Source organism: Tachypleus tridentatus, chromosome 8, assembly GCF_004210375.1.
Source record: "Tachypleus tridentatus isolate NWPU-2018 chromosome 8, ASM421037v1, whole genome shotgun sequence".
NCBI classification, from domain to species: Eukaryota; Metazoa; Arthropoda; class Merostomata; order Xiphosura; family Limulidae; genus Tachypleus; species Tachypleus tridentatus.
The window spans coordinates 43538390-43558707 of record NC_134832.1 but is presented as its reverse complement, the minus strand read 5'-3'; the positions used below and the strand labels follow the sequence as shown (position 1 = coordinate 43558707).

The 20318-nt window shown below is 33.6% G+C and overlaps 1 protein-coding gene across 4 annotated transcripts in view; it reads right to left on the bottom strand.

The window, feature by feature from the left end:
* The window catches only part of LOC143224135 (epithelial sodium channel subunit alpha-like), a 44380-nt gene that overhangs the window by 23573 nt on the left and 489 nt on the right, over nt 1–20318 (bottom strand). For 3 of the 4 annotated variants that reach the window (XM_076452585.1, XM_076452587.1, XM_076452586.1), the window contains exons 2-6: nt 15919–16268; nt 9846–9996; nt 8535–8722; nt 6317–6435; nt 4224–4384 (exon numbers count right to left, since the gene is read on the bottom strand). In XM_076452585.1, coding sequence (XP_076308700.1) covers nt 4224–4384; nt 6317–6435; nt 8535–8722; nt 9846–9996; nt 15919–16253 — 954 coding nt within the window. In that variant the 5' untranslated portion in view covers nt 16254–16268. Of the gene's footprint in view, nt 1–4223; nt 4385–6316; nt 6436–8534; nt 8723–9845; nt 9997–13346; nt 13552–15918; nt 16269–20318 lie in introns of those variants that run through there. The other variant, XM_076452588.1, reaches the window with a different exon arrangement.

Genomic DNA, 20318 nt, shown 5'->3' with positions numbered 1-20318 from the left:
TTACAACACTCATATCGGGAGTTGGATTATTTTGATAAAAATAAAACTAAAGTCTAGACTCAGCTCCAAGGGACAACATCTGTTTGAAACAAGATTGAAAATTTTATGGAAATAATAAAAAGTTAAGAAGATCCAGAAGAAAGAAATAGAAAATTGAAAGAAGATAAAAAATAGAAAAAATCAAAAGAATATACAGATGGAACGGGAGAAAAGTTAAAAAAAACACGATCCAGACAAAAAAAAGGAAATAAAAAATAGGAGAAGAATTACAACAATAAGGCGTCAGATCTGTTGAAGCATTACGAACAAAACAAAATTTGATTAAAGACAAAATCGAGGAAGTGCCATAAATCGTTCTCAGAAAGCTTATTATAACGATAAAATTGTGGAAGTACAAAATAATATTAAGAAAGTAAATATAGAAGTAGAAAAGGATACTAATAAAGTAGAGAAATGTTGTAGCATCACTATCAAAGAAGTAGTAGGAAATGTATGAAAATACATTAATTGTAAAACGACTAGAAAGATAACTAGTAAGTGTAAGGATCACACTTCTCTCTACACACAGTAAAGAATTCCAACCTCAAACATCTCAATGTGAGAGAAAGAGAAACCATACAGTCTACATCCGTTATCACTTCTGCTTTGACACTCTGACACTACTCCAACTACATTAGTACAACCTCATCAAGTTGCTGAATTTATCAAGCCAATTCAAACAACTAATTAATATAGAAAGGTGCCATGAGAGACGTGTCACTTAGAGTTTTAAATACTTTCCAAAGTGAATAAGTGAAGTAATAAACTGCAAGTTTATTGAACTTGCTGTTTATTAGTTAACGATATGCTTTGATGACATTTCTAACTAAAAGTCATAACAACTACCAGGCAGTAATGTTTAACTTATTCATTAAATTGGAAGCGTTACACCAGAAGAAAGTTTCTAAAAGAAAGTATAGGAGCAAAGTAAGGAGGAAAGATGAAAATTTAGTCAGAATTTCTAGAGGTGTATACAATCTAACCCTATTATCTTATCCAGAGGCTTCACATAATATCACTGATTCAACCAAATTATGAAATCTTTAATGTATGAGTACATGCAAATTAGATTGAAAGAAAGTAGACATACGTTTGTAAAGGAAACTAGTTATTTGATAATAGAAATAAAATCAATTCAAGTTCCACGTAAACAACTTAAGATACCAACCAGTAATTACTGGATTGTCAGATCAAACGTTTATTGTACAGCTGCTTACTGACAAGATAAAAAGTTTAAATTACAACTTAAAAGAACCTATAAGAAGGATCTACAGACAAAATTCTTTTGGTAATAGAGCCCTAACCTGAATGACAAGAAAAGAAAACTGCTCAAAGTGCAGAAAATATGGGCATCACATCCGAGTTTGTTATTTATGACTAATGTAACTTTTATATGAAATGAGGGCAAATGAAATACTCTCATCCTCAGAATATTACCTCAGTGATTTATTAAATAAATAAATATTTGTATTTGTCTCTCGCCTTCATAACATATTAATATCCAAAATGCTCGGAATGAAGTTCATTTTCGGTATCGGGACGCGAATGTCTAGCATGCTAACCACTGAGACATGTTCGTCCATAAAATAGTGGTATAAAATTACCAAGTAAAGCAAATTTTCTGTTATATATCGTTTATTTGTAAAATTAGGCCTGTGGGTGAACATTGATAGAATAAATAAAACGTTTTTGTTATAGTTTTACTGTTCCATTATTATTTTCTCATTGAATAAATCAAAATAATCCACTCAATACCATCAATACAATAACTCGAGTGTGTTTGTGCTTTGTTATAGCAAAGCCACATTCTGCTATCTGCTGCATTCAATGAAGGGAACTGAACCTCTGAGTTTAGCGTTCTATAAACGGAGACTTACTGCCGTCCTACCAGTGAACTCCATCTTCGAAGTCACTACAGTTGGAGGGGCATCTTCCTCATTATTATTTTCTTACCTTAGTATCTTCTTTTATGAGTAAAAACTATCTTAATATTGAGACAGACTTACTATTATATATATTTATATCTTTGTATATCACATCTTAGTTAAAAATTGTCTAATGCCCAGTTTTAATTTTTTAAGGAGGAAGGTGTGACAAATTTACTTTTATACATTTTTATTTATTTTAATATCAATGTTTGTTTGAGTCAAATGTATAGTTAGCAATGTTCGTAACGTATACTGTTAAATCTGAATTTCTGTATTGCGAAATTCCCGCCTATTCACTAAAATCATAGATTCTCGAGTGTAAAAATCAATAATATATGTGTTTATATAAACATTAATGTATATCCTATATTTTTGTGCAGCCTGAAATTCATAAAAACTCTCTTCACACTTATAAATGTAATCAATGCGACGCGCCAGGAGACCGTATATATTAATGGTTTTCTACAGTTGATACACTTATAAACCTTAGATGCTATAACTGTGAGTTTATTAATCGGGAACATCAGATATTTGATCAGGAACGTTTATAGATTTTAAACATTATAAATCACTTAACTTCAGCACACTGGACGTTAACATTTTTACGAAAACATTATATAACTTCAGCTGTGAAAAACTCGACGTGTGATCAGCGAAGAAGGAAGAACTCAGAGCTAGCTACCTCCCTGTTAAGTGAATTTCATCTACATCAACTTAAGATAAATTCGATCATCGTGAATTATCGATAAGATACCAAAGAAGTTCCGGATCAGATAGAGGATTCTATTGTTTGTAAGTTTGTAAAACTTTTGTACATAAATCATTATTTGTAATCACAGTTATTGTAAATTATGTTATTTATTGTATAATAAAATATATCTGTATTAAAAAGAAAAGCTTGTGTATCAATACTCTTGGCAAATATCATAAATTAGATATATATCGACATTTAAATTACTTCTAAGTTTAAATTATTATTTTACTCAGTTTCAGGCTATTTGAAATTGTAACATATAGCATAAAAAATTGGGGTCTCGTCCGGGATAAACTGTAATACGTTTACAATATATAAAAAGTAATATACACATAAGTTCTCAACCGGTTTTACGAGAACTAATTTCAAAGTCGTTTTTACTTTATTCTATTTCCAGAAAGTATTAAAACTCCTAGTGTTTGGCAATAGCATTCAGGGAGGTTCTGGCCTACATTCAATCTTTGGTGGATGATGTGTTTATGAGGATACATAGTAAGTGCAATGCTTGTTAATTATATACTTAACTGAAAGTACCAAAGGCGGATTGGCCACTCTGCATTTGACCCATGACACATCAGCCCTCTCCGGCAACTATTATGAGCTCCTTCTCTCACGACTGTCAGTGTTGGTGGATGGTATGGGCTGTTCTAGCTCGTAATGAAATGGTACAGCCCCCAAATAGGACCCAACCCTCCTCTGGTAAGTACAGCATAATGTAAAAAAATATTCACATAATATTTTATCATCACCCGATATTATTTACATTAATTTACAGACATTTATTACTCAATGATTAGAGCTAAATATCTGGATGCTCGTTCCAACACGGTTATGATGAGATAATACGAGATATTTGTATAAAAAAAGTAAATCCGCCATTTATGACCGGGTAAAAATTCTGAAAACACTGACAATCATTAAGCACTGATATAAATTTTTCTAAGACAGTTCATACACAAAGTGTCAAAAGCATCGTAATTGTTGGTAACTTTCAAATTAGGATTAAAACGACTTTCTATCGCTAAAACTCGTAAAATTAAAGTGATGACTAGTTGTGGAATTGTTTTTATTTTAAGGTTGCTGATGTGAAGATATAGGAAGTATATACTACTTTTAGCAGTGCGTGTTGTAAATGTTTAATGTATTTCTTTAAATATAGCACTTATCATGTGCTACACTGGCCTACATAATTGTTAGGATGTCTTCTTATCTATGTTTTGAACAGCCTGGTGCCATATCACTCTCTATGATATGAAATTCAAATAATTGCTAATCCCCCCGTAACAAACGTCCGTGTGTTCATTGGTTATAAATTATGTACTGATTTGATTATACGCAAAACACTTTTATTAATTTTCACCGTTATTTAACATAAAATTTTCAAACCGATAGAGAGTTAATGTTAATAACATTAAGTAATAGAAAAGTGAGAGAAACAAAACAACTATAATATTAATTTTATACTGTGTTTCTTATAAGAGAGATTAGCAGAATTTAGATACCTTCTTCAATGCTACTGATGTTTCAAACCCTGGGCTGATATCTAATCCATGATATTCTGCCATTGGCTGCTCTCTTGGGTCATGAATAACTACACGAGCCCCGACAGAGGGCGTGGAATACAAATAGTCATAACTTTCCAAGTTCAGCTCCAAAGATAATCCTTAAATACCAAAGAATAAGTTTATCTTATTTGAGTATGATTACAGAAAAGAAAAAAAAACTTGAAAAAGACATTTTGTCATGTAAAAATATAATTAATATGTAGTTAAGTGTACCATGATACGACTTTCTGGTTATGAGTTGACCGAAAACGAAATGTCTCATCATATTGTATGGAAAGGAAGTCTTTAGGCTTCTCCCAATCACAGATAACATTCTCAATTACACCTTTGATGAAAAAAAAAAAATCTGTAAGATAATCATTAAATAGTTGATTTGGCACAATGCAATAATATTATTCATACACATATATTAATTTAGATCTATGTGGCGAGTTGAAAATGTTTGTTCGCTTTCGAATTTCGAGCAAAGCTACACCAGGGCTATCTACGCTAGCCGTCCCAAATTTAGCGTTGTAAGACTAGAGGAAAGCTAGTCGTCCCCACCTACTACTAACTCTTGAGTTGCACTTTTATTAACTAATAGTGGGATTGATCGTCATATTATAACACCCCACAGCTGAAAAGACGAGCATGTTTGGTGTTACGGGGATTCGAACCTGTGACCTTCAGATTGTGAGTCGAACGCCCTAATCACCTGGCGATGCCGGGCCACGACTTGAAAATGACTCTAAAAATACGATAAATATTATATAAACCATTATAAAAGGCCTAATTGTATTGCTTTGGATTGTTGACGCAAGCCGTGCTGTTAAGCCTTGAATAGGCGAAACTGCTGTCCATGGAGCAAGGTGCGGCAAATCAAAGAATGCGTTAGGTTTTACGTCACAGATTATATTTTAAAATTTACCTTACCCTTTTGCATAGCTAATTACCACTTAAGTATAGAAACACGTAAGAATGTCATATTTGTCATGATTTTCAAATAAGATTTCAATAAAAAGGATACGTTTTAAGTGACGTTGGCATGTAGATGAATTTCACTGTGATGGATTTCGAATCTCCTTCACACCAAACATGCTCACCCTTTTAGCCGTGAGGCATTATTATGTTTCCGTCAATCCCACTTTCGTTGGTAAAATAGTAGCCCAAACGTTGGCAATGGGTGGTAATAACTACCTGCCTTCTCTGTAGTCTTACATTGCTAAATTAGGGACGACTAGCACAGATAGTCCTTGTGTAGTTTTGCGCGAAATTAAAAAAAAAAAAATTACTGCGATAGGATGAAATAAAAATACAGTTTAGGGACATAAGATGTATTTAAGATTTTGTATCTAAATATGTGTTAATGGACATGGTTATCATTTTACACTTCTTCTAATAGTGTGTTGATCAGTAGTTCCCAAGCGTTTTTTTTCACTCCTGGGATCAGCAAAATCTTCGTGAAAAGCTCACGAACTGTTGGAAGTACAGACTATAGACTTTAATAATATTAATTCACATACTTGTAATAATCATTATCAATTTTTTTCTTTCTCGTTAACTGTATGTTTCTGCAGACAAGGAAACACACTTCCGCAAACTTGCTCTTCGGAACCCTTGATGAAGATCACAATTTTTTATCATATACAAAAAATTTGCTCTCGAAGGAGTCAAAAGTAAGAGCGAAAACTATGGAAAAGTTTTGAAAAACTGTTAAAAAGGATAGTTTTGCCGTAGATACGATTTTTTTCAAAGATATCCAGTTTTCTAACGTTTAATTATTTTCTTTAGTACAGTCTATTTTACTTAGCACAAAAGATATACAGAAGTGTAACAGAAACTATCGTTAAAGGTTTCAATAAAATTCAATAGTTCATTTTCAGAATTCATCTTTTAGTTACGTTGAGCATGTTATCTGTAATGTATTTATGATATTTTTTTGTTAGTTCCCAATCGAAAGTTAATTTTTATGTAAATATACACAACCTGCTCATGGTAATTTTATTGTTATTAAACAATAAAAAATTTCATTTTTGTATAAACATACATACCGCTGAAAGAACCAACGCTACGAGACACAATTGGTGAAAATGTGTAGTTATATTCATTCAAAGCAGAATTGAAGGTATAACAGTTTCCATACTCAAAGCTAGAAAATCTGGTGAAGTTCCTATGAAGGTGAGATTAAAACTGTAATAAAAAACTACAATGAAACTCACAGCTATACATTGAATAATTGAAACAAATCTTATATATGTTTTAAGATGTTTTTTTACATATACTGTGAAACTATATTCCAGAATCATGTAGAATTAACGGTAATAATTTATTATCATATACTGTTCAATATACTAAATATAAATACGAAGTAAAATATATTATTCGATTTCCTACTAGTTCAGCTGATAGTCCGATGTGACTTTCCCTTATAAGGGCCAGGCATGGCCAAGCGTGTTAAGGCGTGCGACTCGTAATCTGAGGGTCGCGAGTTTGCATCCCCGTCGTGCCAAAGATGCTCGCCCTTTCAGCCGTGGGGGCGTCATAATGTGACGGTCAATCCCACTATTCGTTGGTAAAAGAGTAGCCCAAGAGTTGGCGGTGGGTGATGATGACTAGCTGCCTTCCCTCTAGTCTTACACTGCTAAATTAGGGACGGCTAGCACACATAGCCCTCGAGCAGCTTTGTGCAAAATTCAAAAACAAACAAACAAACTGTCTATAAGAAAATACACATACCATACTAGTCACTGTGTTATAGCGGAATTCCACTTTTTTAAATACTACACATATACAATCCACTTCAGTTTGAAGTCTAGTCTTATTCTTTCGATTTGTCCTTACTCGGGGGTTACCAAGAAGTGGTGAATCGAATGATATATTAGCTTTGTGTTCATGTTTAGCATATATTTCAATATTTGGAAGTGAGCAGTGCTTATGTGAAATCAACTTGGGCAACAGTCAGTCGAAGTTGTAGGTTAAAAAGGAGGGGATAAGCACGTGTAACAACTTAAGAAATAAGTAGAAACACAGAGTGTCACAAATTGCATTATTTCATTGAAGTTAGTGATATATATGACTGTTGTTAAATATAGCACAACCAACTATAGACATACATGGCAGATTTAATCGAAATATGTAATGGTGTTTGTACTATGCAGAAATCAGTTTTATTGAGGTTAATAATCAAAGCAATCGATACCACAACTCTAAACTCAGTAGTCTGAGGGCCACTTTTATATTATAATAAACATGGTATTCTTTTTCAGCTGATAATTTAGTTTAAGCTTTTTTTAATATGCTACACATTTGTGACGAATAATTAAAATCTATTAACGTTATTAACAGTGCAGAATATTCTCAAGTTTCTAGGCATAGAAACACAAGTTTTCTTTGTGTGTGTAATTTTTATAGCAAGACCACACCGGACTGTCTGCTGTGTCCAACGAGGGGAATCGAACCGCTAATTTTAGTATTGTAAATCCGTAGACATGCTGCTGTACCAGCGGGAGACCACAACTTTTGAAATTACATTGTTCAGAGAGAACTTCTGATATATTCAAAGATATAATAAAAAATCGTTTTTCTGTCTCCCTGTTGGTGTTGAGCATAAAGTTAGTCTATGGTTTACCTGTTGTGTGTTATCACGGGTATCAAAACCAAACTTTTAGTATTATAATCCTTTAAATCTGGTGTGAGGTACTGGTGGGTTTAACTAATCAAGGTCATAGAAATTATGAATGTGTGTGTGTGTATGTACATTTTTTCTCTCATTAATCGAATTTGTTATACCACTATAAACATTGTGTTTACAAATAACTTTTGCTATTCTCTCTAAGTTTTGTTTGGAACTACAAGTATTCAGGCTTTCACAATCATACTGAGCTATGCTGAATGCCTTTAGAACCCATAACGGGTTATATTAAAACCTTTATCACTCCTAATGCACTACAATTAACACTAATGTTGAGATATATTTATACCATTTAACACTAAAAATAGGCTACATTTAACACTAATGATGAGCTACATTTAGAACATTTAACCCTCTCAGTGAGCTACACTTGATGCTAATGTTGGGTTACATTTAGAACACTTAACACTCATAATTGGCTACACCTAACATTAGTATTGAACCACATTTCGAACATTTAACACTCACAACGAGCTACAATTAACACTAATGATGAGCTACATTTAGAATATTTAACACTCACAATAGGTTATACTAAACAGTAATGATGAGCCACGTTTAGAACATTTAACACTCACATTGGGCTACACGTAACACCTTCGAAAGTGCATCCTATAATGAGCTTTTCAGCAGAGTGTCCGAGTTCTTTCCTTGCCAGATCCGTCAGTTTAGCATACTCGTTTATGAATTCTTGTAGAGTAATACGTTTTTTGGACAAAGTGTCCTTATTAGAAACGTGACAGGAGGCGTACTTTTTTCGAACATCCTAAAATGTTAACAACGAATTCGAATTACTTCACATAATGATTCTATATTTGTAACCGTTTAAAGACGTAAAACACATATTGTGCTTTCTATTATGTGTTACACTACTCATTTTAAGAAATTAAGAATGTTTCTAGTTTTTCAAATGAAATCTAGTCAAGTTTTTAATTTATTTTTTAAATAGAGTTTATCAGTTTATTTCTAATTTCACACACTACAACGCACCACGTGAACGACCAGCTAGTCTAAATCTTATTCTTCTGTATTCTCTACCAACAAGGAATTCGTTTCATTCACGTTTTGGTTCTTCTTTATACCACCTAAAACAAGTCATTACACATGTCCTTCCATAATCTAGGCTCATGAGTTTCAATTCAGTGTAAATATTAAGAACCTGTGTATGTGCTTGGTAATAGTACAATAATAACACTATGTGACAAATTTTGTTCCTGGATAGTATGTGTTATTTCTTAATTGCTCATGTTGTAAAAATTACAAAAATAGCCATTATTCCCTTCAAACTTTTCTTTGGTGACCTGGATAACGAAATTTAGAAATTAACCTATTTTCTATGTAAAAACGGGCAAATTTACACATTTTCATTCACATAAGGTCTGAATAAAACAACATATGAATTAAGATTTACATGTATTTACACTAATGTTATACAAAAATAAACAAAAATGTTTAGAAGTGAGTAGTTTTTCGAGAAATGCGACTGTAATGTATATCAATTACACGTATCAGCTCCCAAATACAGTTTCCCATCATGTTTTTGTTATACGCTCCTAGGTCACAAAAGCAAAGTTTGAAGAGGAAAATAGGTCTTTTCCATTTACTTCAGGTATAAACAATTGGAAAATAACACTTTGTGCCCACGAACAAGAAAAAGTAAAAATTTTGTTACATAGTGTAATAATACTTTCTTCAAATTGGTTATTTAAAATTCTTTTTCGGATAAAGAAATGAAACATTTTAAAACACGAAAATTCTCTTTGTTTTAGGCCTAAAAAATCTTATCGAACCAAAATGTTTAGTCATACACCAAAGTTTTTTCCGTGTTTTTCTAACAATAACTGTGCATGTAGAATAATAAAGGAAATAATTTTAAACTTCATTCTTACCCCAGAAAAATAAACATATTTACTTGTCTCCATCCAGAAACCATTCAAGATAAGGTTATCCATGAGTATCATATTACGACACTGTTTCTCAGTAATGTTGTACTTTTCTTGGCATTTACCTTCGTTCTCGTGAAAGGCACTTCGTCGTAATCTAGTAAATACATACATACATGTATCTCTGTCTCCTTGTGTGTAAGTTTTATCTTCTAGTACAATAAATAATTAACTAGTCATGCAAAGTTAATCATCGAAAACGACAGCTCATTGGTTTAATATGTGTGATAAAGTTATATTTTAGATTGTTTTTACTGATAATGTTAAAAATAACTAAAGCTTTCAAAACACAATCAGTTTTAAATAATGTTTTTCTCAAATTTTTATCTCACCAGTCGCTATCAACAGTTGAAAAAACTTAAAATATTAACATATGTATATATTCATCTGAGAACTTATAGAAAATAAATTATTTTTCCTGGTTACAACGGGCACAGATCCGGTGATTAGGAGTGCTCGACTCGCACTCTGTGGGTCGCAGGATTGAAAACCATCGCTTTGCATATTCGCACCATGGGAAAATTATAACGGTACAATCAATCTCACTATCCGTTGGTGAGGAGTAGCCCAAAGGTTGACGGTGGGCGACGATTATTAGCACCTTTCCTTCTAGATTCTCACTTCAATACTAGGTACAATTAGTACAGATGGCGCTAGAGCAGTTTTACGCAAAATTCAACAAACTTTAGATATAATTTGGTCACAGATAAAATACACATCTTGTAAGAAAATTCAAAATTATCTGAAGCGCAAAACGGTTTTAGGAAATTTCGACAAACTGCTGATAATTTAATTAGATTAACTGAAACCGTAATATATAGGTGTAATAATAATAAAAAAACAATGTGTGGTCGTCGTCTGCCTGCTCGGTCTAAAGAAGGCTTACAATACAGTTTGGCACTCAGGTCCCGGATATTACAGATAGAACTACTGCTTGGAATTTTTCGCTGGTTGTCCAGTTTCGTAGATAATAAGAAAATGTCAAATAAATATACAGAGCGCAAACTCAGAGTATTTTACTCTTGAAGCCAGTGTCCTTTAGGGTGGAGTAGTTAGCCCCATATTCTTCATCATGTATGTAAGTGATATGCCTATAACTGATTGACACAAATTTTTATTTTGCTTCTTAATTGTAACGTAATTGTAATTTAGCAATGTAAAGAGGAGAGGGAGGGCAACTAGTCATCACCATCCACCGTCAACTCTTGGGCTACTCTTTTGCCAACGAATAGTGCGATTGACCATCACATGATAAAGCTCTTACGGTTGAAAGGGTGAGCATGTTTGGTGCGACGGGGATTCGAGTCGAACGCCTTAACTCACCTAGCCATGCCGGGCCGAGATTTACTTATATGGAATCCTTCTCTAGACTGCTACATCAGCAACAATTTTAGGCCTTACTTACAACTCGAAACTAACATGGAACACCGATGTAAACGAACTCAACAACAAAGTATGGAAGCGGGTGAACTACCAACTGGAAGTAACACAGACACATCACTAAGAAACATATTAAAACTATAGAAACAACACATACCGCTGGTAATAGAATATGCCTGATTAGTTTGGATTGACTTTACACCACGCACAATTAAGTAGAAATTATAAACTATATAAAACTCAGTTCTCATTACAGCATATGACTCCCGCTAATACAGTGGTAAGTCTACGAATTTACAACACTAAAATCAGGGGTTCGATTCCCCTCGGTGGGCTCAGCAGATAACCCGATGTGGCTTTGCTATAAGAAAATACACACACACTACAGCATATAAAGATTCACGCAAAGCACGTCCACATTTTCTACACAATTATACGAACATACAGCCTCTGTACGACAGACTTCTTTCTAAACAGATCTGTAACAAACCACTTCCTTCACCAATCGCAATTCTTATATCATACAAATTAAACCAAGTTCTTCTCCCCTATAAATACACAAGTATAGTAATCAACCATCTTCTGTTAAACTTACTTAACCGTATCATTTGTATGGTGTATTCACTGTGTATTATTGGGATGTTAATGTTAAATACATACTAAACATAAGCATTGGAGTATATATGAGACTATTTATATAATGTAAGACTGTCTACATTTCAAATGAAGCAAAGTGTGTGCCAGTGTACATGCTCAACGTCAGATATAAATAGACATGATCATGTTAGGGATAATGTAATTATGATAGTAGCTTTACGTAAACAAAGAACCTCATCTGTGTGACGTTTACCAGTTATCATAATTTAACTGTGCCTTCTTGAATGGATTACAACAACATCAGTACCAAAGGAAGGAAGAAATCGACACGGCACCTGACCTTACCAGGTCACGAACCTGATCCACGTTTTGAGTACAAGATATATTTCCGATTTACTCAAGAATTTAAAGTTCTGTTTCAAAATCATACGTGGGAAAAAATATTTACCAGTTTTAAAAAAAACTTAGATTATAGATTTTGATAGTTACTGCTCTTTTACGTTTAACATTTCCATAGCAGTAAACTGAATGAAGAAACATGAAATATTTATACGATAACTATACGAAGCAGAGTGAAAATACCAGACTAAGTGTATTATTGAGTTAATAACTAATTCAGTTCCGTATCAGTTAGTGAGTTAGGCAGTGAGGGGCTGTCCATTTGTAATTTAGTTAGTCAGCGTATTCGTTATCAATCAGGTAAGCTTATAAGTAAGATATGCGTTTATTGGTTTGGGAGTTCCTGTGGTAATGTTTATTTGTAAAGTTGGTATGTTTTGAATTTCTAGCAAAGCTTACGAGGGCTATCTGCGTTAGCCGTCCATAATTTAGCAGTGTAAAACTAGATAGAAGCAGATGGTCAACACTGTAGCATTATAATGCGCCCATGGCTGAAAGGACGAGCATGTTTGGCATAATGGGGATTCGAACCCGCGACCTTTGGCTTATGAGTCGAGCGCCCTAACCACCATGCTGGAACTGCCTGCGAATGAATTTCGCATATAGCAAACGTTACTGAAGAAACATATTAATTAAATTTTCGTCATGTGGACTAAACTTGTTATTGTTTTTACCAACAAATCTAAAATAACCTACCCAACGATAGGGCATGTTACAACAGTATATTAAACTAAAATAAGAAGAGAACTATAACGTAACTTTTTATTTTAAAACATATTAAAACAACAAGTTAAAAACTGAAATACAACTTTTAATAAAAATCACTTAATATTTATATAACCAGTATACTAGAACAGTACTTGGCGTTGCTCGAATGAAAATGACTTTAAATATCCTGGGTTGTTTTGATTAAATCAAACATACCAATCGTGGTTTTTGGCTAAAAAACAAACAACAATGATTTCTTTACCTAACTAAATATTATGATTATAATTAATAAAAATGGCAACGTCTGAAAATAACTAAGAATTTGTTAAAGTTATTTTAATCAAAACAAAACAAGCTTCTTACAAGTGCTTTGTATAACATTTCAGCTTTCTGAAACAAAGTTCCCTAACTATTGGTGTCCTGATTTCTCCGGTGTAGTCAGGTGTAGTTTGTAATTTATTTTAACTTCATTATTGTTTAATTTAATGAATATCTGGTTTCTTCTCCTCTCATTGCACACAACATAAATGGGAATTTGACGATACTAAACGTTTATTGTAAAGTCATCTCATAGTTCATTGTTACAAGTATGCGCAAGCAAAGGAAAAGATATGGCTGAAGCAAGCCTATTTATTTAAAGGCGTGTGCGCGCATGCTCGAGAGAAAACACCAGCATTCTTCAGTTTAGGGGAGTGAGAGAGGAGAGATATATAAGAGGGAGTGAGAAAGGAAAACGATAATGAACAGCGAAGCAAATAGAGGTTCCACAAAGTTTCTAAATTGTTTTAATATGTAATTGATCATAGATAGAATGATTAGTAAAGGTCTTCACACACAGCAAAAACGTAAATAATACCTCTTTTGATGACACATTACCACAAAATCCAGCTTTTCAGTTTATGACCGACTGCTATATTGGTCACTTTGGCTTTAATTCGCGTCCACAAAATGGCCATTGAAGCCTGTTCACATAGCTTTTGCTACTTCCCGCATAAAGTTGTATCTCGACCTCGAGATTGGAGTTTGTAGATTTAAAAGATGTGGCTGTGCATAAGAAACAGCCCCACAAAGAGAGAGAGAGAAAGACAAATATATAAAATGTAACAAACAGTAACAACCAAATATAGTGGCCAATGACACTTTTTCTTCACTTTACCTCTCCAGTGTATACGTTTTCTTCATACTGAATACAAAGCACGTTCACATCAACAATATATTCGATACTTTTCAATACGATATAGGTCCAGCGTATCTATCTTAGGTGTACTTGTGTTTTGGAGTACTGACAGGAGTGTCTTTAACTGTCAACGGTACGTATAGCTGAGTATCTTCAGCTGTGAATGATACGTATAGGTGAGTATCTTCAACTGTCAACGGTACGTAGAGCAGAGTATCTTCAACGGTGAATGGAACGTATAGCTGAGTATCTTCAACTCTTAATGGTACGTATAACTGAGTGACTTCAACTCTCAATGGAACGTAAAGCTGAGTATCTTCAACTCTTAATGGTACGTATTTTTTTTATCAAACTTAAATGCATCTCATCAAAGTAAATAACAATATTCGCACACGTGAAAGATTTTAATTATTCTTCGTATCAAATTCAACGCCCGAGGCACCGTGAAAACCTGACATTTATCATTCAGGGCTGTAGCAGGTATTTAAAACATACGTATCTGCGGTTACTTATTGTTTTCATAGTCCTACTTGTTGGATTTAGTCCTTAATGTGTGGTTTCATTTCACAGCACATTCTAAAGCTCCAAAGGATTGAAAAATAAATTGAGGTGGCAGAACGATATTCAGTGCCTTCCTATATTCGGTGTCTTTCTTTTTGTTTTGTTTTTCTACAGCATATTAAACACATTAGAGTTGAATACAAGTGAGGAAATGAATTGTTTCACACCTTCATGCCATCAAACCTTAAACAATAATCTATTCTCTTTGTGTAATTCGTTATTTCTATAACAGAGAATAGTTCTAATAAATAATTCAGACGGCGTATGTAAATCTACTTTTTAATATACAAAGCATTCTTTGGGAGATTTGTTACATATAATATCTTTCATTTCTTCTGATTAAAACGGCTTATTACTATATATTAACTCTTTATTTTTAGAACCTTACTTAACGAAAACGCAGTGTGCCAAGATGTGAGCGTTTAAATGTATACAATTATCTTCATAGAATATTCACATATAAAACAATAAAGATTTTAATAAAGTTACATATAATGAGATAAAATCCATACTTAATTTTGGTTTCTTTTGCTGAATCTCGACCACAGCTACTCGAGACCTATCAGTGTTAGTCATCCCTAGTTTTAGAGTGATGAACTAAGAACGCACTTAGTTAACACCATCCACCATCGAATCTTAACTTATTCTTTTAATCACAAACACCTTGACTGACCAATCAAATATGATAGCCTGGAGTATTGTAAAAAAAAACAACTGAGGGTTCCCGCCCTTCCTTCAACAAGTTTTGTAAACTAAACTTTCTTCTTTTTCATGAAAAAAAGAGACACTGAGAGAAAATAAGAAAAGAAAATCTAGCACACTTTCAAAATATCAATAAAAATGGTGAAAACGCGTATTAAAAATGACTCGTAATATACCCGCCGTCGGACAGCGGTAAGTATTCGGATTTACAGTGTTAAAATCAAGTGTTCGTATCCCTTGGCGGACAAAGAAGATAGCACGATGTGGTTTTGCTATAATAACACCCACCCACACACATTGACTCATAATATGAGCGTTCCACATACATAAAATAACAATTAGCTTTTATATATATACATATTAGATAATTAGAACTTAATCAATGGAGAAAGTGTAGTATCACGCCGAGTGTAAATCTCTGGCGTTCACTTTTCTCTAACATTATATATTTGTCTCTAAGATAACAAGGCGTTTAAAATTAGCATGTCAACTAACCTGTTCAAATTACAAACTGTCACTGCTGGAAAGTCCAATTTCCATTCGTTTTCAACATTAAGGTTTACAACAACAGAATATTCGAAATAATGCTTCAAGAATAAATATGTTTCAAATATGAAACCTGTCACCGCAACGGCGCAGATGATTGCCCGAAGAACCCATTGCCACGCTCTTCGGTGGAACAGTCTTCTGGCCTGTCGCTGGGTTTGATGGGTCTGCAGAAATTCAATAGCGTTCTTCCAACGTGCTAGTGGACCAGTTGTGTCTTCCTTTCCCTGAGGACCCAAAGTCGAATCTCTCAGATACCACAGTCTTGATGGAGATGATGCCATTTTGAAAATTCAGCCCTTTATGTGGCAAATCGGTTACAGTTAATAAGGCAAAAATGTAACAGCATAATAGCATTTATTTGTAATGAAAAGGTTTAATCAATACACAAATATATAATATCTTGACCGACTAGCTAATATAAAAGTGGCTTTAAGTGTGCAAGTCAATTTCAGTCCCTAAAAGGTGTAGTTTATTTATTAAAGTTTTCGAATCATTAATTACTCGATTAAGTTTTGGTTTCGAAAGGGTGTCGAAGGCTGCCTGAAGGGTTCTCCTGCTTTAACTACTCGTACTCGTATTAAGTAGTATGTTGTCTGTCAGTTAGTCAATAGACAGTGAAATGTCGTCACATAAGGAACACTTAATGTTGCACTTTTTACTATTGTGATGTCAGTAAATTGCGAGTCGAGTGCCTTAATCACCTGGCCATGTCGGGCCCATTTCCAAAGTAGCGAGATACAATGTCACTACAGTTATCAATAACTATTCCTTCCAGCTGAAATTGTGGAGTTTGTTCTGTTTTAAAGAATGATTTCATCTTAGGCGTAGTTGTCCTCAGTTTAGTATGTCAATCATTATGTCACGCCTACCTCATGAGCGTTATGGGGGTTAGGGTGCACGACGCGTAATCTGAGGGTCACGGGTTCAAATTTACTGTAAAAAACCACTGCCCTATAAAGCTTGACAGAAAGGTCAGACAAACTTGGTAACCAAACAAGCAACAACAACAAAACAAAAAAAAAAGGATATAATAAGAAGTTTAATAATTTCCAACTTCTATATTATAGGTTGTTCAAATAACTGATTTACATGTCAACGGGATAGTTTCATTTTAAAATACACTGTAACATTCAAATGGCTAACTCAAATATTTAGGTAAGATTTCAGAGTGTAATATAACACAATTCTACACACTTTAGGTAATAAGACATTTTAAAAATGTCATCTTCTAGAAACTAAGAGTCCATCCTACAGTCAAAATCATAATGTTGGACAAGTAAAAACATCAATTATTCATTATTAAGCATTAATATCACCTAAGACTACAAAGGAGGTACATTTGGATACGTGTTTATTTTCTAATATTGAAACTTTATTCAGGTAGGCCCGGCATGGCCAGATGGTTGAGGCGCTCGGCTCTAATCCGAGGGTTGCAAGTTCGAATCCATGTCACACCAAACATGCTCCTCCTTTCAGCCGTAGGGACGTTATAATGTGACGGTCAATCCCACTATTCGTTGGTAAAAGAGTAGCCCAAGAGTTGGCGGTGGGTGATGATGACTAGCTGCCTTCCCTTACATTGATAAATTAGGGACGGCTAGCACAGATAGCTCTCGTAAAGTTTTATAAAACAAACAGCGTTATGGGTTTCCTTGTTTGTTTTTAGAGCAAAGCCACATCCAGTTGTCTGCTGTATTCAGTTAGTGGAATCGAACCCTGGATTTTAGTGTTGTAAGTTCACTGTTCCACCGGTAATGAACAGTTTTGTTCGTAGTTAAGCGTAAAGTTATACAATGGGCTATATGTACTCCGTCCGCACGGGTATCGAAACTTTAGTTTCTAGCATTGTAAGTCAGTAGACATACCACTGTTCCACTAGGGAGCTCGGTAAAGAAATGCATTTAAAATACCACAAGTAAAAAACTCCCCTGGGGTAAACTGGTAAAGAAACACCCAAATGTGTGCATACCATTGCATGTTTTAAGTCTCTTTAAACACTGTCTTAAAATCATACAAACTGAATCAAAACAGTTCTCTGCAGAAAATTACTCCGAGAAATACATCGTAGAGCCCATTGTCTTTAGTTATTTATTTAATAGCAATTTTAATCAAAACTAGCCCCCCGGACTTTCAAAATTTATGACACTAGAATATGTTTTAGTCATAACTATTCTCAAATTTATGACCAAAGTAAATACGAGATGTGCATGCATGGTCAATTCATATCATATATACAGAAGGTGGACAAGAAAAAGTGACCCCCTTGAAAATGATGTTACTTTATTATATCCTTTAGTAGATACCATGAAAGTTGGTAAAACTATATGTTTTCAGAACACACTCGACTATATTTGTTCGAATATGATCTCCTATCTTAATTTTAACACTGACTTTCGTAAATACCTGAGCTTTTCATGAATTTAGCAATATTTTATCGTAAAAAGTTTTGTGCACCTGTTGTAGTTTCTCAGATCTTATTCTAATTAGCCTACAAAATGATCAAATTAGTTTCTTTTATATATTTTTGCCATTAAAGCTATTGTTTTTATAAACTTCTTAAAGTGAAATATAGCGAATACTAATAACGTATTAAATTATGTACATATAATTATGTTCAATGAATTCTGAAGATGCAAAAAAAGCGTTAAGGTAAACAATTTCTTATCCCATTTCTTTTTAGTTGGCAGCGTATAACTTGGTGATTAGTGTACGAGTTGTATATTTACGAAACCCAAGGTTGGAGCCGTAAAGCCAGTGAACAAGTTACAATATTTAGGCTGTGGGGTGATTTATATTTGTTAATTTGAATTTCGCGCAAAGCTACTCGAGGGCTATGTGTGCTAGCCGTCCCTGATTTAGCAGTGTAAGACTAGAGGGAAGGCAGCTAGTCATCACCACCCACCGCCAACTCTTGGGCTACTCTTTTACCAACGAATAGTGGGATTGACCGTCGCACTATAACGCCCTCACGGCTGAATGGGGGGATTTATAAATATTATCAATTAATAATTTTATTCCATATAAAAACCTGATAAAACCATTTTGGTAGCGGGTGTTGCTTTCTGGTCAACCTCTTTCTTGTATTTCAAAATTAACAGTGATTACACCCGAACCCCAGACATCTTTGACCTTACAGCTGGGCAAACTGATTGCGTAAGGTGCGTTTATATTGCAATTTTAACCCGTACTTACTCAAATATCCCACTTCTCACAATTATGTTTAATTGTTGCATACTTAAATATTCATTTAGTTCCAACGTCACAAGTTTCTAATAAAGATTATGGAGAAATATTTACAGTGCAATTCCACATTCTTCTGGACATTATAAAAACGTTGAAACTGAACACATTTTAGGGTGAATATTTCCTAAAATGATCCTGAAAAAATTATTTCTTGATTTTTAATATTACTGGCTAAAATTAAATCATAGTGTTGTGTAAATTAAAACAGGCCTGCGAATAGAAACTTTATGAAAGTTGTTTTGGTTTTAAAACTGATTTTCAACAATTCATCTTCACAGATGTCGAAAATAATAATAATTTTTCTTCAGTCATGTAAAATTTTAAGACAATGAAACCATCCTGTGTAATTTTAACTATTTCTTAAATATACTGATATTGTCACAAAAATAATAAGAAAAAAATTAATAATTTTTTACGTCAGCAAATACATTATACTTGGAAAACAAACTTGTACATATCTATATTTAGTTTTGAAAAAACAACTTTTGTCTAATAACACAAGCCTGCAATGATTTTTATCTTGTTTTTTTTTTACATATTTCACGACAATTCCAGTAAACTGAATCCAAAAGCGATATCAATTTTTTCTTTACCATGTACCGATATTTCACAAAACGTCATATATACTTTTACATAATGGAATCATTTTCATTGAAATTGGGTCACACTTTGTCATGCTTAAAATGTTGACAACAATTAGCTGTAGATTTCTCTAGACCAATCGCGACGCAAGAGTCTTATCAGTTGTTGCAGAACATAAACATAATAATAATTTGATCTAAGTAAGAGGTTTTTACTTCATGATTTGTAAAGAATCTTTACGTTATAGAAAAAAAAATATTATTTTCGAAACCTGTGCAGCTAAGTTATGGAAAATCCGTTATTAAAACCAAAACAACTTTTATGAAATTCAAATTCACAGGCGTGTGTTATTATTATTCGAAATTCCCTAATAACAAATGTTATTAATTACTTATCAGATCTATCTCGCATAGCGAATGCATCGAAAATAAACTGAAACGAAGCAATAAATAAAAACGACTTTGAAATTGAAAAACTCTATTAAAAACGGGTCAGTGATACATATATATTTCTATTAAAAA